The sequence below is a fragment of the Gossypium arboreum genome, chromosome 13 (assembly GCF_025698485.1).
Source record: "Gossypium arboreum isolate Shixiya-1 chromosome 13, ASM2569848v2, whole genome shotgun sequence".
In the NCBI taxonomy this organism is placed as follows: domain Eukaryota; kingdom Viridiplantae; phylum Streptophyta; class Magnoliopsida; order Malvales; family Malvaceae; genus Gossypium; species Gossypium arboreum.
The window spans coordinates 46,454,871-46,479,506 of record NC_069082.1 but is presented as its reverse complement, the minus strand read 5'-3'; the positions used below and the strand labels follow the sequence as shown (position 1 = coordinate 46,479,506).

Here is a 24,636-nt window from a genome sequence, read left to right as displayed (position 1 = left end):
TTGAGTTATATCAAGTTATTATGATATTTGGATGTATTAATATGCTATTATAGGATGTGAATTATTCTTAAAATATAATTGGTGTTTTAATTATGCGGTTATACTCTACAAATGATAGATGATATGGAAATTAATACACTAGTGGTTGGTATGTGTTCCTAAAATTAGTTATATTAAAATGGTCAAATGCTTATGGCTTTGTAATTAGCAAATAGACATGTTTGGTTTTTAAATGAACTGCCAAGTATGTTTTATTTTATTTTTCTTTATAATATCAAATTTTAATGTTGTACATGATTTGAATAGTAAGCTATGTGAAATGTTTTATTTGGTTAAGTAGTAATTGTAAATAATTATGAAGTCAAAGGTTTAATATTTGATTTGAATTGTTTGAACTTGGGGATTATAATTCGTGCATACAGTGTGATTAATAATTTATTATATCTTATTTTACGAATAAGATCTATAGAATTATGTGAATGTACGAATACTATGTTTTTCTTCGGTAATACCTCGTAACCCCGCCGGCGACGGACGTGAGTTAGGGGTGTTACAGTATGGATATGGTAATTGAGAGGTGTGGATATGCTTGGCAAGGATTGGCCATTGGAATGGTTAATCACTATCATAATTTGTGCTATTTATGCTAAAAGGGCTAGTTGAATCATGGAAACTATGAAATAGGTAAAGTCTACCTTAAAGGCAGATGCTGACAGCAGCAGTGATGTAGATTTGAAAAATCACTAAAAATAGTAGGAATGGAATTAAATAGTGAATAAATTATGTAAACGAACCTTGATGAATCTATTTTCATAGGAAAGTAATGAAACGATCATATGAACAGTATGTTAAGAGATATTTAAGTTTTCGTGAGACAGGTCCAGAACGGTTTCTGGATTCCCTGTTCTGACTTTGGAAATTCATTGTAAATTAACCAGGGATAATTAGAAGTCATTCCATATATGCATAGATTCCTTTTTGAGTCTAGTTTCTATAGAAACAAATGGCATCAGTATTGAAGCCCTGTACAGGATGATATCCAAGTCGTAGTGCGTGAAGGTCAGAGTAGTCGAACCCTGAAACAGGGGAGAATTTAACTAATAAACTGTACTAATTGGCTTAACCAAAAATTCTAGAAAACAATTTGTAGATGGATATATGAGTCTAGTTTCAGGAAAAATTTACGAAACTGGTTTTCGAGTTTTGAAACTCAAGATATGATTTTTAAGGCGACAGTGACGCAGTAACCAGCTTGTCTGGAAATTTTTAAATGGACTGTGAAAATAAGTGATTTAAGTCTGCAAACCCCTCGTGTCCGACTCCGGCAACGGTCCCGGGTACGGGGTGTTACATTAACTTCTGCCAAATTTGTTTAAAATCTAGTTATAAAAGTTCTTATTACTTTTGAAAACACTTTTGATTTTTAATTTACTTTCTAAAAATGCGATGACCTTAATTTATTATTATTAAAAAAAACATATTTACATACTTGTGTATAATCCACTAATGTGTAAGTTCATCAAGTTATTTAACATAACCAGTTTTTAACAAGAATACATGCATATTATCCAAATAACCTAAAAAATCGAACCTACGCCACAATTTGTATAAAAATTATTACTTTCCCAAATAGTAATAAAAATTATAATATTAAACAAAAATCCTAGACGAGACCTCTGAATTGCCAAGTTCAGTTTTAACCTTGGGGATTGCCTGTAAGGATAAAATTATGAGGGTGAGCTTTGAAAAGCTCAATGGGAGTCTTCACAGAATAAGCTGTAGTATTACAAATATTCAAATAATCACAAAAAGACACATAGCCACGAATATCAATGTGCATAATAAATCATGTTAGTTGAATAAAAAGTATATATACATGTGCATGTTCGAATGTGAAATAGTGTAAATGCCTTACCCATTCATTCGCTACAAACCACAGTTCCCCTAAAATCATCATCCAAACAGCAAAAATAGTAAGAGCCAAAGATCGATGTGGATAAACCACCAGTAACAATATGCAGTTAAACTGCTAATGGATTGTAGAAAAGGTGCTAGTAAGTTGCGATAAGTCACCAATACTCCAACAAAATTCTGGAGGTGTAGATTTACAGTCAGCACATAATGTGGATATACCATCGATAGTCCAAGGAACTCCTCTGTCACCCATCAAATCTCAAAACCTATTCAATGCAATATGTCACGTAACAATGTGGCACGTCAAGCTTTATCTGTAGCAAATTCATTACAATGGCATGTTATACATGCATTCTGTAAAATAGTATCATTGTTATGCTTAAAACACATTCTTTAAATCGATAACATTCAATGACATGCGTACGTGCAGTCAATATACATTACAGTATAGATACTTACGTGTAGTTGGTAGTAATGAAGAAAAGATAACTGACAGTACTAGCCACAAAATGGCATGCATTTAGCCAACCAATTAATCAAATACACAATCAACCCATATGAAAAATACTTACACAATCGACCACTTCATTTTAGAGTCCTATAACTTTTGACCAATTCGCGAACAATCAAATAATTTACACTAAATATCGCAACATAAAATAGTTAGGACCCACACCTGATTTCCACAAATCCTATGCACTAACACAAATCCAGAACTATTACGGCCTTAATCTAGACATCAGTCAATTAGATCTAAACACAAAACACAAACATAGTTTAGAATCTATTTTTAACACCCCTATTGGGTTCGGCTGAAACAGGGACAAGTAGAAACTAATCAAATTTGATTTCTATACGTTATTTACTCTCCTAATGATTAAATAGGAGATGTGGATTATTCTTCGACACAACTACTAATCTAAGGTGTTTAGACTAGGCCTTTCAAAAAATATTACACAAAAAAAATTGGCATGATAGATTCGACCATTATACAAAAATATTCGACCATTACTAAAAATAAAAGGAAGGAGAATGACATTGGATCTATCATGAAAACAATACTTATGCTACCCGCTCCAGATCTGTGATGGAAGAAGTGAAGAACTAACAACAAATAAGGAAGGAAATAGGAGCGGTTGAGAGACTTCAAGGGTGACAATAATGTGAAAAATAGCAGCCAGTGTGGACAACAATGATGATAAAAATGGAAGAAATGGTGGCTATTCACTTAGATGGTGGCAATGATGGAAAAAGAAAGGAAAATATAGGAGGAAATTAGGCTTAAGGATGACACAAAAGAAGAAGAAAAGAAAATAAAATTGGTGAAGATGAGAGAAAGGAAGAGGGGGATGACATAGAAAATGAATAGATGAGCTAATTAGGCGAAACTAAAAAGAAATATACATTAAATGCCTAGGGTTGTAGCATGGGGCAACAAATGCTAGGGTTTTGAACAAAAATATAGTAAAGAAAAAGAAAAGAAAAGAAAAAAACAGTGGATTTGTCATGAAAACAATACTTACGCTACCTGCTCTAGATCTGTGATGGAAAAAGTGCAAAACCAATAAATGATAAGGAAGGAAAGAGTTGCGATTGAAAGGCTTCAAGGGCGACAATGATATGAAAAATAGCAGCCAAGGTGGAAGGTAATGGTGATATAAATGAAAGCAATGATTGCTATTAACTTGGACAGCGACAATGACAGAAAAAGATAGGAAAATATGTGAGGAAATTAGGCTTAGAGGTGGCAAAAAAAATGGAAAGAAGTGGGGGACAATAAAGAAAATGAACAAATAAGCTAATTAGGTGAATTTGAAAAGAAATATATATATATATTAAATACCTAAGGTTACAGCATGGGGTAGCAACTGCTAGGGTTTTGACAAAACTATAGTAAATCAAAATAATACAGTAAAGGGGAATCGAACTTAGGTAGCACAGAAACTTCAATATTTATTAACTATTAGGTTAGATGCCGCATCCCAAAAATCGAGTTAGTAGAAATTGGGTTAATAAACCGATAGTGGTCATGCTCGAATTTTTTAGATAATCTTTTTCTCATTTAATAATAAATAATTATCAAGTATAGTGATTGAGTAGTGGTGGAGCTGACCTTAATAATATGTGTTCGAATACCTTCCCTCACATTATTTTCTATATGATGCAATTATGCTTCAAACCTTAGCAAAGGTCACACCATGTTTTTCAAATAAATGATGTAGTTTGTGAACAAGGAAGTAAGTTCGCTTAGTGGTTAGAAGCTTAAATAATTTCCTAAGGGTCCTAGTTTTAAGTCTCCACACTTTACATATTTTTTTGGCAACTTTTGTATGGGAAAAAGCTTCCATAACTGTCCACTCCTAGTTAGCATGCAAAGGAAGATTCTTTCCTCTTTTAACTAGTCAACTTTCCTTTTTAAACCCCCACTTTTCACTCTTATGATCCCCTTTTTGCTCCATTGTCCCCTCAACATGCCTATTTTCTTCACCCCTACCTTGTGTGACATGCATTGAACCTAGAAAAGGTGAATTACACCTTTTGACCACCATAGTTTTTCACTGTTTTCTTCTTTTCTCCTTCTCTATTTCGTAACCAACCTTTTTATTATTTAACTTCATATCTTGATTTTATTGAAAGTTTTTATTGTTAATCTTTTCTAATCTATCATTTTTATTATTTTATTTTATTTGTTAGTTGAGACTCCTCTTTAATTGAATCATTGCAAGGATCGTTGAGTCTCTTTACCCTTGAGATTACATAAGTATTGGTAAATCCTCCAATTATATTATTTCTTTCTTTATTATCGTTTATGAAAGATTCTAACAAGGATATTTCTTGTTCATGCTTGAAGTGTTTTTTTGAAACCTCGGATCCATATTCCATCATTTAGAGGTGTTCATCATTGGGACCATTGATTAAGTAAGTGATTCAACTTAATCATTTATTTGAAAATATTATTAAAAATGTTAATATGCTGACATGGTATTAACATCTAACTAAGGATTCAAGGGTTGATTTTCTCTCTTAGAGTTTGGAAATGAAATCATTATTATCGGGTCATACGAATTCAAGTGTGGGTCTAGGCTGATACAAGTTATATATATAACATTAATAATGGCTAAAAAAATATTATTATTTGATTTGTGATTTATGTGAATACTTTAAGTATTCTAAAACGAGAGACTAAATTTGTCAAAATAGATTATACAAGTAAATGATTTCGAGCTAACTAATTTTGTGAAAAGTATGTTGTGTGGTTATGATTTTCACTGTTTGAAAAGTATGTTATTCTCATTCTCATGTTATGTGATATAATGAAAGAATTGAGTTTACATGACAAATAAATAATGATATTTCAATATCTTGAAACAATACGTGAAATGCATGTTAAACATGCCCTACATGATATTTTATTCTTGTCTCGGTAATTCAAATGTGGGAGAAGGTTTTTTACTAATGAATCGATATTCAAAATCATTCCATTCTGGATCCCTTCTCGATCAAAGCATCGGATTTCTAAATTCTCATAGGACCACCGAATTCCTTCCAGGCTGTTGAATTATTTTATAGATTTCGTCATTTCACCGATTCGGATTAAATAACGAGCTAATGAATCTCCTTCTTTTGCCATTGGATTTCCTAATCAAATTCGTCGTAACACTCATAATGATCAACTTTCGAATATCCCATTTGATTCCAGATGCTCGTAGCATTGGGTAGGATAAACCCCAATTTATTGCTTCTTCTCCACCAATAACGCCTATCCCTTCAACTCGTTCTAAAAAATAGGATTTCGCGTAATAAGTTTTTGATATTCAACAATTCTGTTAAAAATAATCACGAAATCCAAACATTTATCTAGCCACCGTAAGGTAGATCAACCGCCACTCCTCCGACATTGAAAATAATTATGCATCATTCTCATACCGGTGGCGACTTGAATAGATCATATACTAATTCTCTTTCTCGAAAATATAGAAAAAGGGGTGTGCACCAATATCCGCCATAAAAGGTCCAAGCCATAATAGATGAGAAGTTATACGACTCAACTCCAACATAATTACTCGATATAGCTGGCCCTTTTGGGGACTTGAATATTCCCCAACTGTTACGGTCCATTTACGTTATTGCTTAGTGAACATAGTGGCTAAATAATCCCAACGCGTTACATAAGGCAAATATTGTATAATTGTTCGTTTTCGCAATTTTTCCATTCCTCTGTAAATAACCTAATATTGGTTCACATCAACAACATCTTCACCATCTAGAGTAACGATGAGACGAAGAACACCATGCATTGATGGGTGGTGAGGCTCCATATTGACTATCATAAGGTCTTTTTCTCAGTAGCTGATAGATTCATAAGTTTTTCCTCGATTCATTCTTACATGAATTGTTGAAAACGAAAACAAGTACATCAAAATGAAAATCTAATAAATTGACTAATTCAAAATTTGCAAATTAACGATTTTTGATTCTGAATATCCAACTCACCAATTAATTCTTTATAACATATTTTATTTGTCTTTGATAAATAAGATAGCGATCGTTGACGTTTTCCTAGAATTTTACGTAGACCTCTCGAGATAAATAGTCTTTTTTGCAATTCCAAATGTGAAGTAAGTCTTCGTATCTTATTGGTGAAACTAACTATTTGAAATTCAATGACCCCTGCTTTTCTTTTTTTTTTCTTGAAAATAAGCGAGATGAATGAATTTTTACCATAAAACCAAAAATTTCCCCTTTTTTGAATATGAATTTTCTTGATCAAGAATAATAATACCAATCATTTTGATATACACGATGATTTTAAGTTCGTTATGAACTTTATCATTTGTTTTCAAATAAAATTAATCAATCCGGTTTCGATTTGATTCAGTATAGGGATACAAAAGAGTGAGAGATTTCTACAAAAGAGAAAATTTTAGAGTTCAAATAAGAGGATTTTGTTGATTCATTTGTCGATCTAATTGATATGTATGCCATTAAATTAGTATCGTGTATCGAATAAAATGTAAGACAATCCTTGTGACCATCTATTTGTTTTCATATACCCAAAGACGATACATACATAATATAGGGAAAACGTACCATTAAAATATACCATTAACGAATTTTCAGACGCGGATACATACGGATCCTTATCATATCAAACGATTGCCGTTATTAGTATTAAACCAATATCGATTCATACAAGCTAAATCTTCTAATCGATAATTGGGCCAAAGAAAGAACTTTAATTTAATTAGTTTCTTTTATCACTATCAAGATGTTTGTTTTAGTCAAAACTTGACCATAGTTTTTACATTATTTAAAATATCGCATTTCTATGCATACCATTTTTATCCACGAATTGAAAGAAATTTGAATTCGCAATTCTCGCCGGTGGTTAGGGGATAAAATATTTTCAGGAACAAACAAATCATAATGATTTTTGTCTTTATTTTCAATCATCTTTTGATGTCTTGCAATAAATTCATAAAATGATTTTTATCAATATAGTTTTTTCTTGGTATCTTTGATTAATTTGGTGTTTATTTTATGAACCAACAAAATACTTATAGTTTGATATAGAATAAATTGTCCATCATTTTTACCGATGCATTTAACCGGATCGATAATCAATATTCCTTTTCCATCAATTCTCTAAGAGTTAAATCCTTCGAATCATCAAAATATCCGATTCATTTCTCCCCGTTGAATAGAGGATATAACAATTTCGTTTGGATTTATCACTAAGCAGGAGGCAATATACTTTGATATTATTGATTATTCTTTGATTTAAAGAATCATCCCATCTCAATTGAAAATGCAAATACCTTTTTAGGAAGAAATCAAGCTCTGCTTCCGTGTTGCTTTTGTATTGCTTTTCTTTCTACATTTTTTTTTGTCTGATTTATCATAATCTTCTTCAACATATTTTTCTTGGTTTGAGAGAACGGATTTAAAATTTCCTTGTTTTTGTGCATCTGATACAAGACCCCCTTCACCTATGGGTTCTTTTCTTGTTTTTGTGCATCTGATACAAGACCCCCTTCACCTATGGGTTCTTTTTCTTCTTGATTTCGATTCTCTAATCCAATAATTTATTTTTCGTTTGGTGCTATAAGGGAGTCTGTAATATCCTGATTTTGGGCCTAGTCGGAATAGTGGCTTCGTGACCACAAAATACGAGATAGAAATAATTATTTTATGATTATTTTAAGGTCTATGATATGATTGCATGATTGTGTGAAAATTTCGTGAAGAAATTTTATGCATAAAGTGCTTAAATTGAAATTAGGGACTAAATCGAATAATTTGCAAAACTTGCATTCTAGAAGTTTCTAGTATGAAATTGTTTTGAAATATTAATTAGGAGGTCTTAAAGAGTAATTTTACCAATTTCTAAGTCTATGGACAAAATTGGACATGGATGGAATTTTGGAAAGTTTAGTAGTAAGGGCATTTTGGTCATTTAGGGTAAAATGAATTAAAATATAAAATTAAAAGCCAATTTTGCTCATCTTCAACCCCATGGCCGAATATAGCAAGGAGAAGCCATGGCTAGGGTTTTCAAGCTTCCAAGCTCGATTGTAAGTCCGTTCTACCCTCGCTTTTAATGATTTTACGTTTTGGAGTCCCAAGAGCTCGATTTAGCTTATGCTAGCAATAATTTAACCTAGGTTTATATTTGGAAAAATACCCATAGGTGAAATTTGTGTATTTTGGTGTTTTATAATGGCATATGAGGTTTTAAATTATGTTAGACAACTTGTGCTACTCGGTTTTAAGTGAAAACGAGCAAAAGGGCTTAATCGGTAAAAATACCTAATAGTCATAAGTACATGTTAGACTGAGAATTTGATGTTGCCATAGAAGGGAAAAATGATCAGCATGTCATAAAACATAAGAAAATAGGCTTAATTTTAATTTACGAGCTTTGGGGCAAAAGTGTAAATATGCAAAAGTTTAAGGGCAAAATTGTAATTTTTCCAAAATATGATTTTGGGTCAATTTGAATAATGTGAGTCCTAATTAGACTATATTTTAAATGATAGAGCAAGGAAAACTGAAATTCGGGCTAAAATGGGGAAAATACCAAGTTGTGGACGAAATGGTAAAAATAGCCATTTTCGCATACGAGGTAAGTTCATGTGTAAATAATGTAGCAGTAATGGTTATTTTTAAGTTATTGATGTTAAATATATGATATGCTGATTTTTATCATGAAATATATGCTTTGTGGTTATTTTCGAATAAAATGCAAATTAAGTGTATTATTTGTTAAATATAATTGTTACCGAGTATTGATTTGGCATTCTCGTGAAGACGGCAAGGATAAGTGTTCGAGGAAAAAGCCCGCTTGAACCTTAGGAATAGATTAGGATACAAGTGACATGTCACTAGGATGGTTGAGCATCCGAACTCGTTGAGTTGAGTCCGAGTTCACTTATGGATGCGAATGTCCGAACTCGTTGAGTTGAGTCCGAGTTCGTGAGATGTAACTAGGCATCCGAACTCGTTGAGTTGAGTCCGAGTTCACTTATGGATGCGAACGCCCGAGCTCGTTGAGTTGAGTCCGAGTTCACTTATGGGCGGGTTACATGGTAGCTTGGCTACATATGTGGCACTTATGTGCAAACTTTCCATGTATCCGAATTATATTCGATGTGTTCAACGGGTAAAGTTCTACTCAAATGGAGGAATACTCAAGATGAAAGGGACGTATTGGTATGTGTTGTGAAATGGATACTTTGAACAGGTATGTACTTAACCTCGGGTTGAAAACTCGATATAACAACAATATGGTAAGATGATAAATGAAAAGGTGATATGAATGTCTTGGTGATGATTATGCAAATGATGTTTTATATTTGCTTATATGGTTATGTTACTTGCTATTTGCATGTGAGCTTACTAAGCATTTATGCTTACTCCTCCTTTTCATTCCTTGTAGTGTTGACAAGCCAGCTCGGAAATCGGAAACGGTCGGAGGCACGCCACACTATCCGTATACCATCTTGGCATAATGGCTTGTATATTTTGAGTATGGCATGTATAGCATTATAATCATTTTGTATATATGGTCTTATGATATGGTTATTGAGTGGTATGGAAATAGAAATGCTTGGTAATGATTAGCCATTGGAATGGCTAATCATGATCATATTTGGTATTATGTATGTCAAATTGCTAGCTAATCCATGGAAACCATGAAATAGGTAAAATTTACCATAAAATAGATTCAGACAGCAGCAGTGATGTGAGTTTGAAAAATCACTAAAAATAGTAGAAATGGAATTAAATAATGAATAAGTTATGGAATCGAAGCTTGATGAGTCTATTTTCATATGGAATAAGCGAAACAGGTATATGAGCTATATTTTATGAGATGTTTAAATTTTTGTAAATCAGGGCCAGAGCGATTTCTGGATCCCCTGTTCTGACTTTGGAAATTCACCATAAATTTTACAAAGATAATTAGAAGTCACGCTTTATATGTACAGATTTATTATTGAGTCTAGTTTTATTAGAAACAAACGTCATAGTCATTGAAGCTCTGTACAGGGAGATATCTGATTCGTAATACACAGAGGTCAGAGTAGTTGAACCCTGAAACAGGGGAGACTTTAACTAATAAACTGTACTAATTGGCCCAACCAAAAATTCTAGAAAAAAATTAGTAGATATATATATGAGTCTAGTTTCAGGAAAAATTTACGAATTGGATTTGAGTTTTGTAACTCGAGATATGATTTTAAAGCGACTGTGATGCAATTAGCCAGCTTGTCTGGAAATTTTAAAATGAATTGTATGAGCTGTTTAATTAATGAATTAAGTCTGTTAACACCTCGTGTTCGACTCAAACAACGGTCTCGTGCACGGGTGTTACATTTAGTGGTATCAGAGCAGGTTTAGTCGGTTCTCGGACTAACCTAGCATGTGTAAAAGTTTAGTTGTACATGCCAGCGATGCGTGATAGTGTGATGTCTTCCGACGCGTATAAGTACCGTCTTATTTAGACAGGTACTCTCCAACCGAAATGCCGACCATGTTCAATGTTATGTGAAGATATTTGAGTAAAATTATGATTATGATAAGTCTCGGTTCAGAAAAGTATGAATAAAAGTTTATGATACATATGTGATAATATGTGAGATGAAAGTTCATGTTGTGATAAATATCCATATTTGCTTAATGCTCATACGATGTAGTGTATGTGGCTTACTTGATAAGATGAACGGAATAAATAGAAAGTAGTAGAGGTATGAATAAAGGTCATAATATCACAATACGAATGAAAATGTCCTTGTCTTGATTGGACGTTGAATGTTGATGAATGTTAATGATATACAATTTTTTATGAGATAAAGGATTATAATGAAATGAACTTATCTATGTTAAATTGTTGGATGAATTGTATGATTGTAATGATATGTACATGATGATGCACGAAATGAAAGTTGTGATTGTGATGCAAATATCTATGTTTGTTTGGCCTTATATAATGTCATGAGCATGAATTAATTTAATTAAATGAATGGATAAGTAAAGTGTCTAGAAAACATAGAATGTATGCATAAGTATATTGTCTAAATGGGACAATAGGAAAATTGGTGTAAGCCAACATGAATGAATGACATGATTTTGATGATGGAAGTTGTGTCATATGTGTATGTATAAGAAAGTCGAGTCGAGGTCCTACAACCCTCCCCTCATCAAGTGGTACTTATAATGGAATTTCATGAGATTTGTATTGAATAAGTTTCGGTTGAGAACCCAAAGAGTACAAAGTGATAGAATAATTATAAGTATGATTAGAGATTGAAAATGAGCTGATAAGTAAAGTCGAGCCAAGAAAGTATCGGATTAACGTAAAAATTATTGGAGTTATGCATCGTCCCGATTAGAAAAGGAATTCTCCTTGGTAAACCGAATTACTCGGTGCAAGGTCGAGAAAAGTGTAAATCAAATTTATTCAGAATCGGCCTTCTTTAGTGAATGGTTTAATATGAAATTTGTGACGCAGAACTAGTTGGGGAAATGATAATTGAAATGTGAACTATCCGAGTGTGATGATTATGATCGGACAGATTTAGCGATCTCTTTTGAGATGTTCTATGTGTTTACTTGTTCTCAAAAATATTTCTATGGCTATTGATCTTCGAATAAATTCTTGTTATATGGGAATGTCTTCTAATTAGGTGTTGGATGAAAGCATTGGTAGTCGACTAGTTTATAATTTATATTGCTCTATTTCATCGGGTATTCTATTTCATTTAAATCGATAAGAATTGATGAGAGAATACGTATGATATTATGATTCTGTTTCTTCTACTTGATGCTTCATCTAATATATATGTATGGGAAGATATATTGATCTTGTTATATTTGATTTCAGTGGGATTAAATGATGTTTTCTTCTGGACTTTCTTTCTTTGAAGAATTATCGGGGTATTCCGTATTTTCTCTATGAGTTTGGTTTTCGATTCTCTGGCATAGTATCGTATCTTGGGTTTCTTTATCCTGGATCTCTTTATTCGGATTTCTTTATTCCGGGTTTTCTATCTTGGATTTCTTTATTCGGTTTTCTTGTTATCTTTGTTCCATAGTTTGTCAATTACAACTCATGTTCAAGTGGGTTCTTCGCGTCGTGATAATCATGTCAAATATGACTATACTTCTAATTTGATCTTGGTAATGTGGTAATTTTAGTATTGGGATTTTTTCTAATTTCTGTGTAAGGATTTGACATCAGTAAAGGCATAGGTGATAAAAGTGCGAGTTTTAGTCGGTATGGTAAATTATTTATTTGAAAGATTTCATGTGACAATTATGTCAGGATTATTTTTCCCAAGTCTGATAATAGAATTTCATTTTGTACGGATAAAAGAGTAAATAGTTTGAACGAGAAGTGTATATTTATTAGAAAAGAGTTGGATATTAGTTTAAGTCACTACGAATGATAAGGTTTCCATCTTGTGAAAGCTGAAAAGTTTATTACATGTTGTGAGTTCGGATAGATGAGAATATTGGTAGCAAGCGTCGAACTAGACTAGTCTACATTGAGCAAAGACTTTCGACTTTCAAGAATGTATTGTTGTATGAATTGTGATGTGTTTCAAGACGGTGAGGTAATGTGATAGTTTAGAGCATCGATGTTACATAAAATCGGAGTTGTTAAAGGGGTTAAAGCCGAGCATTGGGATCTATCAAAATTATCCCTGTCAGTGTTGATATTGGGATGGAAATGAGAAGGATTATTCTTGAGGCCATATCAGAATCATTTCTATGGCGGAAAGAGGAAAATGTGATGTATCCTATTATTAAATGTTTGGCGAGATCTACAAGTCATATCTGTATTGAATGAATTCCTACTCATCAGATCCATGGAATTTCAGGTCTCTTTGATTGTTGGATTTCTTGGAATTCTGGTCTCCATTAAATCAAGTTGAGATCCGGGTTTTATGTCATGATATCATGGGAAACTGAGAAGGGTTGAAAGTTTAAGAACAGTTGAGAGTTGAGACTGTAAGCTTTTAGATCATATGAGAAATTGAAGAGATGTATTGGAGGTACAATCTAAGTGCAAGTTCTTCGGCACCGAATATGAGATTAAAAGTGAAGACTGCTTTCGGTAAGATTTTGGGGCGAAAATCCGAAGGGGGAGAGTTGTAATATCCCGATTTTGGGCCTAGTCGAATAGTGGCTTCGTGACCACAAAATACGAGATAGAAATAATTATTTTATGATTATTTTAAGGTCTATGATATGATTGCATGATTGTGTGAAAATTTCGTGAAGAAATTTTATGCATAAAGTGCTTAAATTGAAATTAGGGACTAAATCGAATAATTTGCAAAACTTGCATTCTAGAAGTTTCTTGTATGAAATTGTTTTGAAATATTAATTAGGAGGTCTTAAAGAGTAATTTTACCAATTTCTAAGTCTATGGACAAAAATTGGACATGGATGGAATTTTTGGAAAGTTTAGTAGTAAGGGCATTTTGGTCATTTAGGGGTAAAATGAATTAAAATACAAAATTAAAAGCCAATTTTGCTCATCTTCAACCCCATGGCCGAATATAGCAAGGAGAAACTATGGCTAGGGTTTTTCAAGCTTCCAAGCTCAATTGTAAGTCCGTTCTACCCTCGTTTTTAATGATTTTTACGTTTTTAGAGTCCCGGTAGCTCGATTTAGCTTATGCTAGCAATAATTTAACCTAGGTTTATATTTGGAAAAATACCCATAGGTGAAATTTGTGTATTTTGGTGTTTTATGATAGAATATGAGGTTTTAAATTATGTTAGACAACTTGTGCTACTCGGTTTTAAGTGAAAACGAGCAAAAGGGCTTAATCGGTAAAAATACCTAATAGTCATAAGTACATGTTAGAGTGAGAATTTGATGTTGCCATAGAAGGAAAAATGATCAGCATGTCATAAAACATAAGAAAATAGGCTGAATTTTAATTTACGAGCTTTGGGGCAAAAGTGTAAATATGCAAAAGTTTAGGGCAAAATTGTAATTTTTCCAAAATATGATTTTGGGTCAATTTGAATAATGTGAGTCCTAATTAGACTATATTTTAAATGATAGAGCAAGGAAAACTGAAATTCGGGCTAAAATGGGAAAATACCAAGTTGTGGATTTAAATGGTAAAATAGCCATTTTAGCATACGAGGTAAGTTCATGTGTAAATAATGTAGCATAATGGTTATTTTAAGTTATTGATGTGAAATATATGATATGCTGATTTTATCATGAAATATATGCTTTGTGGTTATTTTGAATAAAATGCAAATTAAGTGTATTATTTGTTAAATATAATTGTTACTGAGTATTGATTTGGCATTCCACGGAAGACGGCAAGGATAAGTGTTCGAGGAAAAAGCCCGTTTGAACCTTAGGAATAGATTAGGATACAAGTGACATGTCACTAGGATGGTTGAGCATCCGAACTCGTTGAGTTGAGTCCGAGTTCACTTATGGATGCGAATGTCCGAACTCGTTGAGTTGAGTCCGAGTTCGTGAGATGTAACTAGGCATCCGAACTCGTTGAGTTGAGTCCGAGTTCACTTATGGATGCGAACGCCGAGCTCGTTGAGTTGAGTCCGAGTTCACTTATGGGCGGGTTACATGGTAGCTTGGCTACATATGTGGCACTTATGTGCAAACTTTCCATGTATCCGAATTATATTCCGATGTGTTCAACGGGTAAAGTTCTACTCAAATGGAGGAATACTCAAGATGAAAGGGACGTATTGGTATGTGTTGTGAAATGGATACTTTGAACAGGTATGTACTTAACCCTCGGGTTGAAAACTCGATATAACAACAATATGGTAAGATGATAAATGAAAAGGTGATATGAATGTCTTGGTGATGATTATGCAAATGATGTTTTATATTTGCTTATATGGTTATGTTACTTGCTATTTGCATGTGAGCTTACTAAGCATTTATGCTTACTCCTCCTTTTCATTCCTTGTAGTGTTGACAAGCCAGCTCGAAATCGGAAACGGTCGGAGGCACGCCACACTATCCGTATACCATCTTGGCATAATGGCTTGTATATTTTGAGTATGGCATGTATAGCATTATAATCATTTTGTATATATGGTCTTATGATATGGTTATTGAGTGGTATGGAAATAGAAATGCTTGGTAATGATTAGCCATTGGAATGGCTAATCATGATCATATTTGGTATTATGTATGTCAAATTGCTAGCTAATCCATGGAAACCATGAAATAAGTAAAATTTACCATAAAATAGATTCAGACAGCAGCAGTGATGTGAGTTTGAAAAATCACTAAAAATAGTAGAAATGGATTTAAATAATGAATAAGTTATGGAATCGAAGCTTGATGAGTCTATTTTCATATGGAATAAGCAAAACAGGTATATGAGCTATATTTTATGAGATGTTTAAATTTTTGTAAAATAGGGCCAGAGCGATTTCTGGATCCCCTGTTCTGACTTTGGAAATTCACCATAAATTTTACAAAGATAATTAGAAGTCACGCTTTATATGTACAGATTTCTTATTGAGTCTAGTTTTATTAGAGACAAACGTCATAGTCATTGAAACTCTGTACAGGGAGATATCTGATTCGTAATACACAGAGGTCAGAGTAGTTGAACCCTGAAACAGGGGAGACTTTAACTAATAAACTGTACTAATTGGCCCAACCAAAATTCTAGAAAAAATTAGTAGATATATATATGAGTCTAGTTTCAGGAAAAATTTACGGAATTGGATTTCGAGTTTTGTAACTCGATATATGATTTTTAAAGCGACTGTGATGCAGTTAGCCAGCTTGTCTGGAAATTTTAAAATGAATTGTATGAGCTGTTTAATTAATGAATTAAGTCCGTTAACACCTCGTGTTCGACTCCGGCAACGGTCTCTGGTACGGGGTGTTACAGAGTCCCTTTTTTATTTTCAATAATATTTTTATTAATGTTCCTATTTCCATTAAAATTGAAAAGAAGTAATTTTATTGGTATGATCCATGGTTTAACCTTATATGCATTATATAGCAAAGACAAATTCAGGAAGAACCAAAGTTCTAGATTCGGTATAGGATGACTTAGTATTTCTTCATTCAGTCCCATCCAATCAAAATGGCTTCCTTTTTTATTGGATGGGTTGCTTTCTTGATCTTGATAAATTGTGAAATAAAAAAGGTCCATTTTATCAATTATTTGATAATTCTTAACCACAGTCTTAATATTTTTCTTACTATTGGTACTGGTATCGACCCAGGACTCAATATCGACCTTATTTCTAAAACAAAAATCAAGAATTCTCCAATTAAAAAACTTTCTGTGCGAAAAATTCCCCATAGCATCTAGGATATCGCCTTCTCCTAGATAATTATGGATGGGGATATCCCTCAGTGTATCAAAAAAAATTTGTTTATCCATGTTGTAATGATAAGAACTCTCTTCCCTCTTATTTACTTGGAATGGTGATCCATAAGTATACGGGTCCCTCTTATCTTGATAATTAATAGATTTATATAATAAAAAATCATATCCATAGTGTTTTTTAAAATTAGATTTTTTTTATATTTTTGTTCTTGATTCAGTTTATGTTCTTGAGTTAGTAATGAGTTCGCTTGAAAATCATTTTTCTTTCGTAATGAATTAATCTTTCTTTTTCATCTGAATCCCATTTTGTTAAATCTTTATTTTGAGCCAGATAGTGTTGATTGACTCTATTTTGCCATTGTCCCGGTACTAATTTTAGCCATCTATTCGAACTAAATCGTATTGATAACGACTCCTTAACCAGCTTTTTCCATTCATTCATTCCGAATGCCAAACAATTTTCTGTCTTAACCCATAATGATGTCTTAATCTGGAATGAGATACTCCCGTTCTTCAAAATAATCTTTTATTTCATTTTAAGAAAAGAGATGTTCCATGATATTGAAGGATAGGTTTGAATTTATAAAAACTAATAACTTGGGTTTGTGATAATTTGTAAAATACATATGCTTGTGAGAGGGAGGATAAGTCACAAAAAGCTTTTTCATTTTTATTTCTAATACTAATATTAGAAAGTGAAGAAAGTGAGGTTTTATAGTTGAAATGAAATGAGTTGTATTTTAGTTGTTTTATTAATTCTTTCTTGATTTGCTTCATTATTGTGAATGAAGTTCTCAATCATTTTTTTTGTTGATTCAAGAAAAAGTTGGGTATTGGTTCTTGGAATATTAATGATATATAGAAGAATATCCATGTATATCTTTTCAATGAAAAATTTATAAAAAATAGAATTTTCGGATTAATCGAATATTTCTTCTTTTTACTATTTGCCAAAATTTTTTGATGATTCTAATATTTTATCCCGATAACTTATTTTGTTAGAACTGCTATTTATTTCTTGAGTTAGAAATTCATTTTTCTTGTCTTTTATAATTAGAATTTTTGTATTTGATTTTTGATTGTGTTTGTTCTCTTAGTCGATCTTTTATTTTTTTCGGTTAATGAATAATTTGTCCACGCCATAGATTGAATTTGAAGGGATGATTTGTGAATCATCTTATTCCGATTATCGAATCCTTTTAGTTTCGCCTAATTTATATGGTTCTCTCAACCCAAAAATGGAATTGGATTTATTTTTGAAAGTTCTTTTATTATTCCTTTTAGAAATAGAATGCTTTGAGTGATCCATTTTTTTTGTTTCTTTTGAAGCTTTTCAAAACAATTTAGTTTTTTCTTTTAAAATTGTTAAAGCTATAAAACATGTCGCTTTCCATTTTTTTATTTTTTTAGTTCTTTAAAATAGGCTCAAAAATGAACGCGCTTTCGAGGAAAGCGAAAGGTAATTCAGTTTCCATTCCTAAACTGTTAAAAAGCAAAAATCATTCTTTTGACCTTTCTTTTTTTCATTGGATCTTTATGAGAGGGTTGTAGTTTAAATCGTGCCAAGGTTTCGTGCAAAAGGAAATAGGATCTTTATCTGAATATCGTCATTAACCGCTTTTTGGAAATTCTATTTGGATAATTGAACACCATTATAAGTGCATTTAACATGCATTTCTCGATTCCAATCCGTTAAATCCTCGCACCACTCAGAAATTGAAATAATAACATACGGGTAATGTTTTTAACTATTATTAGTGAAGGTAATATAATATATTTTCTAAGAATTGATTGGGTTATTAACACGGAGCCCTTATTACTTGAGCAAGTAAAAGACTATCCCAAGCTTCGCTATTTCTATCCTCATTTTCTCTTCTCTTTTGTATTTTCTCTTTTGGCCTCGTCTTTTTCTCGATCTTTTTTTCGTATAATCGAAATTTTGATTCTTTGTTTTACATATCCAATTTGAGATATTCGTTTCAGCGGTCCGAAACATCAAAAGAAAAAAGAGTGGTTTGTCTACTCTGTCCAAAAAAGGGGAATGTACATTTTCTTGAAACAGCTCCCAAGTAATTGTTTTACGCCTTTGGGCAAGCATGGAACCCTTTATTATGTCGTGCTGAAAATCCGATTGTTATGAATAGCGTATCAAAGCCACTTCGTCATTTGATCGGGATCATTAGCATCCTTGGTATTAGTATAAGTATCGGCGTTTGCACGGTTATTAGTAAAAATCACAATGCGCTTGGATTTTCTTGAATGAATTTCATGCTCTGCTGTTACATTTTCCTCGTTTTCTCCCTCCGTTGTTCTAAATCGTCGATTAATTTGTATGACCATCGAGGAACTTTTTTACTTATTTCTTTTATTCCAATAGATTTTTTTCTAATTGTTTGATTGTTGGGATTAGTTATAACTATATTGAATAAAAATTTAAAAATTTTGACTCGATCCTCGAAATCGATATTTCCGTGTTCATCTTCTGTCAATGTCAATAAAGAGAGTTCTTTTTCTATTGCTAGTGATTTTATATTGAGTGTATCTAGTGTTTGTTCAAGGTCGTGATAATCAGTAGTAAGAAGTAGAGCATGAATCTTATTTATCCAAAATGGATCCGTGTTTTTTTTTTTTATAAGTTTGATTTATGCTTAAAGGAGAACCCCATTTTTTGATTCTTCCGCGGTAGGGTCTATGCAAGAAAGGATCATATAGTTTAGGCAAGTATTCTCGTTTAGTTTCATTATTAGAGAATCGAGTCCGTTTTTCAAGTATGTCCAGATCAAAAGATCCCTTATCTAAAGATTCGACTCTTTTTATAAACTCCTCACTCAAATTTCTTCTTTTTAGTTCATTGATAAAACTCCAATCAGTATACAATTCATCAGAAAACCATTTTTCTGGTGTGAAAAAATATATTTTTTTTGTATCATTTCCCCAAAAGTTGCTAAACTTGGTGGATACGTAAAAGATATTTTTTCTTTTCCATCACTTTGACATGTATAAAAAAAATATTGTGACATTTCATTTTTTATAGCATTTTCAACCCGGTCATTTTTTATATATCGTAAAGGTCGATTCCATCATTTAGAATCAAAAAGAAGTGTCACAAGAGGTTTTTCAATCCATAATAAATATTTATCTTCTTTTTTTTTAATATTTCAAACTTCAAACTTTCTTGATTCCCATCCAGATAAGAAGCTTCATAAACCGGTCTATTTTTATAGTATGTCTCTTTAAAACGAAAGTGGAGTTCGCCCTTTATTTTTTTTCTTTCCAGCCACTCGTAGCTTTTCTATTTCGTCGATTTTGCTCGGATCCACCTCTTGCTCAAAAAGGAAGAAGAAGTATTTTCTTCGGTCCCCCATTTCGTTAGCCCTCCCGTCGAAATAGTTTCTATTTCTATGTTTCTTTCTTCCTCACTTTCCCCACTTCTTCCGGTTCGAAATTCCTTTCGGTTTCTTAGTTAGAATGGGTGACGGTATTCTGCCTAAATAGTAAACACGGTAATAAATAATGAATACTAAAGATTCGAGCCATAGAATTTCTAAATTTCGATACAAGATACTTATTAGATCGAATAAGTACATTAGACCTAATTAAATTATTTTGTTGTATCCAGACTAATACCAACCCAACCCATTTCATCAATAAAATATGACCAATTAACCAACGAAAAAAACTACTTGTTACAAATAACATATTGTTGTTGCATTGAAACATATAGATGTTAACTAATCTAGCTAACATTGAACTTGGTAAAATGAAATGGTTGAATAATTGAATAATGAGATTATTCAGAATACACATTGAATGCTAAGATTACGCATTGAATTTACGGTAGGACGTCTATGATAAAAAAGTCTTTGTGATTGTTTGGAAGAAATGAAACAAAAGATACGATAGAGCTAGGACAGTTATTGTATGAGGTTTACCCAATGCTAAATGCGAGGTACATAGTAGATTGATATGAACATCATGAGTCGGCTTGCAATAAACCCGGTTGTTGCCGATACTCTCTTCTCGGTTCCTTCTTCTCCTTCTTCCATAAACCGAGCTCGTAGAAGGAAGATATAAGAGGGACCTATGGATAGTGTGGTCGAAATCCATAATAGAGTCCCACCATAACAATCGAATTGATTATCGTCATGTATAAGGATATTAGATTCCTCGGTATAAAAGATTTTAAAATCATCATTAACCTCCTTTTTCTTTTCTATTTCGGATTATTATATGATGATTTTGAACTTTCCATATACATATATAGAAATAGAAAAGATAGACTAGAACCGACATCTCTTATGTCATGTCAATGACAATATAAAAATGGAATTGGGATCTGGATGGAATATAATGAAATAGAGACACTTTGAGGTTCCCTATGAAATGAGGCATGGAATGGAGCCACTACAAAGAAGTTCCGGGGGTTACGAATGAAACTTCAAGTTCATATTGGTCATGGGTTGAGAACGGGAATTGAACTCTATGAGATCTAATCTCTCGTTGTTCCTCAGTAGCTCAGTGGTAGAGCGGTCAATTGTTAATTGACTGGTCATAGGTTCAAATCCTACTTGAGGAGATTTGATTCATTCCGAATTAAAGAATTCAGAATGTCAGAATGAAAGGGTTCGCTTTGGCCGTTAAGAGCGGGTAACCCGTTCCTCGTGTCTTTGTTTCTATTGCATTCTACCTCATCGTATCACATTGCTCGCGATATTTGAGAATCACCGTCAATACCTCGGTGTAGGTGTCCGGATAATCCTTTGTTCGATAGTCCGGGGCTATTTACAACCACCAATTAAGAATTCTCGATGTACTAGTACTAGCAAATGCTTTAAAGATGCGATCATCGATTCTCCGAGAGGCCACAATTACATGAGCAAACACATTAATTTAATGACGAGGGCGCATTTTTCTATGCTACTAATACTTGTACTTGCTCGCTATTTCGCCCAAGCTCGGCCGAGGAAGAGTTACGGGAGTAAAACAAAAAAATATGCTTATTTTATTTTGCTTTGGCGAGTAATACTATAAATAAATATAAAATACAAAAGTAAATATATGATAAATAATAAAAAGGCCACTCCATTTCGCAAAAGACCCACGCCCAAGTTCCATAGGTTTGGGTCCGCTATCCCGATCATGATTTTCCTACCCCAGGAGGGAAAGGTCCTTCCTTTTGGGCGGTTGTGGGCGAGGAGGATTGAACCCCGACACCGTGGTTCGTGAGTCACGTGCTCTAATCCTCCGAGCTCTGTGTCCTACCTCATCTCCTTTGGATCTGTTCCTGTGAGTACCCTAAAAAAGGAACCTTTCCTCTCCCCACCATTTTGGGTTAAGAAGATGTGAAAGTGCCTTTTCTCTATAAGAACGGTGCGTCCGAGGTGTGAAGTGGGAGAGAGGATTTCATAATTGGGGTTTTGAATAAGACGACCTTTTCCAAACTCAACGGTGGAAACTAAACACGAGGGTTGTGCTCGTTGCGGGACTTAACCCAACACCTTACGGCACGTGACGAGCGACCATGCACCACCGTGTCCGCGTTCAAGGCACCCTCTCTTTCAAGAGGATTTGCGACATGTCAAGCCACAGTAAGGTTCTTTGCTTTGCATCAAATTAAACCACATGCTCCACCGCTTGTACGGCCCCGTCAATTCCTTTGAGTTTCATTTTTGCGAACGTACTCCCAGGCGGGATACTTAACGTGTTAGCTACAAAGACCTTTGCAGTCGATACACACAGCGCCTAGTATCCATCGTTTACGGCTAGGACTCTTGGGTATCTAATCCCATTCGCTCCCCTAGCTTTCGTATCTCGATGTCGATGTCACCAGCAGAGAGTGCTTTCGCCGTTGGTGTTCTTTTCGATCTCTACGCATTTCACCGCTCCACCAAAATTCCTTCGCCTCTTTGTACTCCAACTTGGTAGTTTCCACCACCGTCGTGGTTGAGCCACAGGATTTGACGGCGGACTTAAAAGCAACCTACGACGCTTTACGCCCAATCAATCCGAATAACGCTTGCATCCTCTCAGATTATCGCTGCTGCTGGCACGAGTTAGCCGATGCTTATTCCCCAGATATCGTCATTGCTTCTTTTAGGAAAAGAAGTTCACGACCGTGGGCCTTCTACCTCCACGCGGCATTGCTCGTCGGACTTTCGCCCATTGTAGAAAATTCCCCCCGCTGCCTCCCGTAGAGTCTCGGGCCGTGTCTCGACCCCAGTGTGGTGATCATCCTCTCGGACCAGACTCATCGATCATCGCCTTGGTAAGCTATAGCCTCACCAACTAGCTAATCAGACGCGAGCCCCTCCTCGGCGGATTCCTCCTTTGCTCCTCAGCCTATGGGGTATTAGCGGCCGTTTCTAGCTGTTGTTCCCCTCCCAAGGCGAGTTCGTACACGTTACTCACCCATCCGCCATGGAAACACCACTTCCGTCGACTTGCATGTGTTAAGCATGCCGCCGGCGTTCATCTGAGCCAGGATCGAACACTCCATGAGATTCATAGTTGCATTACTTATAGCTTCCTTGTTCGTAGACAAAGCCGGTTCGAATTGTCTTTCATTCCAAGGCATAACTTGTATCCATGCGCTTCATATTCGCCTAGAGTTCGCTCCCGAAATATAGCCATCCCTACCCCCTCACGTCAATCTCATGAGCCTCTTATCCATTCTTATTCGATCACGGTGAGGGCAAGGCAAAATAGAAAACTCATATTGGGTTTAGGGATAATCGAGGCTCGAATCGATGACTTCCACCACGTCAAGGTGACACTCTACCGCTGAGTTATATCCCTTCCCTGCCCCGATCAAGAAATAGAACTGACTAATCCTAAGTCAAAGGATTGAGAAACTCAACAACGCCACTATTCTTGAACAACTTGGAGCCAGGCTTTCCTTTCGCACTATTACGGATACAAAAATAATGGAAAAAGTTGGATTCAATTGTCAACTGCTCCTATCAGAAATAGGATTGACTACGGATTCGAGCCATATCCACATGGTTTCATAAAACCGTACGATTCTCTCGATCTAAATCGAGCAGGTTTTACATGAAGAAGGTTTGCCTCAGCATGTTCTATTCGAAACGAGTAGGAGAAGCAGTATTCTTAAAAAAATAGAGAAATCAGAACCAAGTCAATATGATACGGATTAGCCCCTTCTTCTTGCACCAAAGATCTTACCTTTTCCGAAGGAACTGGAGTTACATCTCTTTTCCAGTTCCATTCAAGAGTTCTTATGTGTTTCCACGACCCTTTAAGACCCCGAAATTTTGACAAATTTTTTTTCTTTTCTTAGGAACACATACAAGATTCGTCACTACAGACAAGATAATGGTAACCCCACGATTAATTACTTCATTTATGAATTTCATAGTAATAGAAATATATGTCCTACCGAAACAGAATTTGTAACTTGCTATCCTCTTGCCTAGCGGGCAAGGATTTACCTCCGTGGAAAAGATGATTCATTCGGATTCGCAAGAAAGCCCAACTCCATTGCATTGCTAGAATCCATGTTGTATATTTGAAAGAGGTTGACCTCCTTGCTTCTCTCATGGTACAATCCTCTTCCCGCTGAGCCCCTTTTCTCCTCGGTCCACAGAAACAAAATGGAATGTAGGACTAGGACTGGTGCCAACAGTTAATCACGGAAGAAAGGATTCACTGAGCCGGGATCACTAACTAATACTAATCTAATACTAATAGAATAGAATACTAATCTAATACTCTAATACTAATAGAATAGAAAAAATAGAATAGAAAATACTAATATAATAGAAAGAAAAGAACTGTCTTTTCTATATACTTTCCCCGGTTCCGTTGCTACCGTGAGCTTTACGCAATCGATCGGATCATA

The 24,636-nt window shown here is 34.2% G+C and overlaps 1 protein-coding gene, 1 long non-coding RNA gene and 1 other non-coding gene across 3 annotated transcripts; 1 reads left to right on the top strand and 2 right to left on the bottom strand.

The window, feature by feature from the left end:
• Window positions 1-1,825: 1,825 nt before the first annotated feature.
• On the bottom strand, window positions 1,826-3,657 carry LOC128286460 (uncharacterized). The gene is made up of 2 exons (XR_008277037.1): window positions 3,443-3,657; window positions 1,826-2,228 (listed from the first exon to the last, which is right to left on the bottom strand). It is a non-coding gene; the product is annotated as an uncharacterized LOC128286460 (long non-coding RNA).
• Window positions 3,658-7,020: 3,363 nt separating this feature from the next.
• Window positions 7,021-20,973, bottom strand: LOC108467040 (protein TIC 214). Its single transcript, XM_053023698.1, is given in 46 exon segments — window positions 7,021-7,070; window positions 7,073-7,171; window positions 7,174-7,263; window positions 7,266-7,402; window positions 7,404-7,455; window positions 7,458-7,550; window positions 7,553-7,579; window positions 7,582-7,596; window positions 7,599-7,651; window positions 7,653-7,785; window positions 7,788-7,904; window positions 7,955-8,039; window positions 16,320-16,973; window positions 16,976-17,046; window positions 17,049-17,168; window positions 17,171-17,494; window positions 17,497-17,520; window positions 17,523-17,677; window positions 17,679-17,742; window positions 17,745-17,837; window positions 17,840-17,972; window positions 17,974-18,017; window positions 18,020-18,092; window positions 18,094-18,187; window positions 18,189-18,258; window positions 18,261-18,302; window positions 18,305-18,337; window positions 18,340-18,357; window positions 18,360-18,491; window positions 18,494-18,592; window positions 18,595-18,630; window positions 18,633-18,944; window positions 18,947-19,084; window positions 19,087-19,408; window positions 19,410-19,693; window positions 19,696-19,932; window positions 19,935-20,047; window positions 20,049-20,109; window positions 20,112-20,206; window positions 20,208-20,276; window positions 20,278-20,575; window positions 20,578-20,631; window positions 20,634-20,654; window positions 20,657-20,725; window positions 20,728-20,877; window positions 20,880-20,973. Coding segments are annotated over 46 exon segments (5,547 nt in total).
• Window positions 20,974-21,282: 309 nt separating this feature from the next.
• TRNAN-GUU (transfer RNA asparagine (anticodon GUU)) lies at window positions 21,283-21,354 on the top strand. Its single transcript has one exon. It is a non-coding gene; the product is annotated as a tRNA-Asn (tRNA).
• Window positions 21,355-24,636: the final 3,282 nt, after the last annotated feature.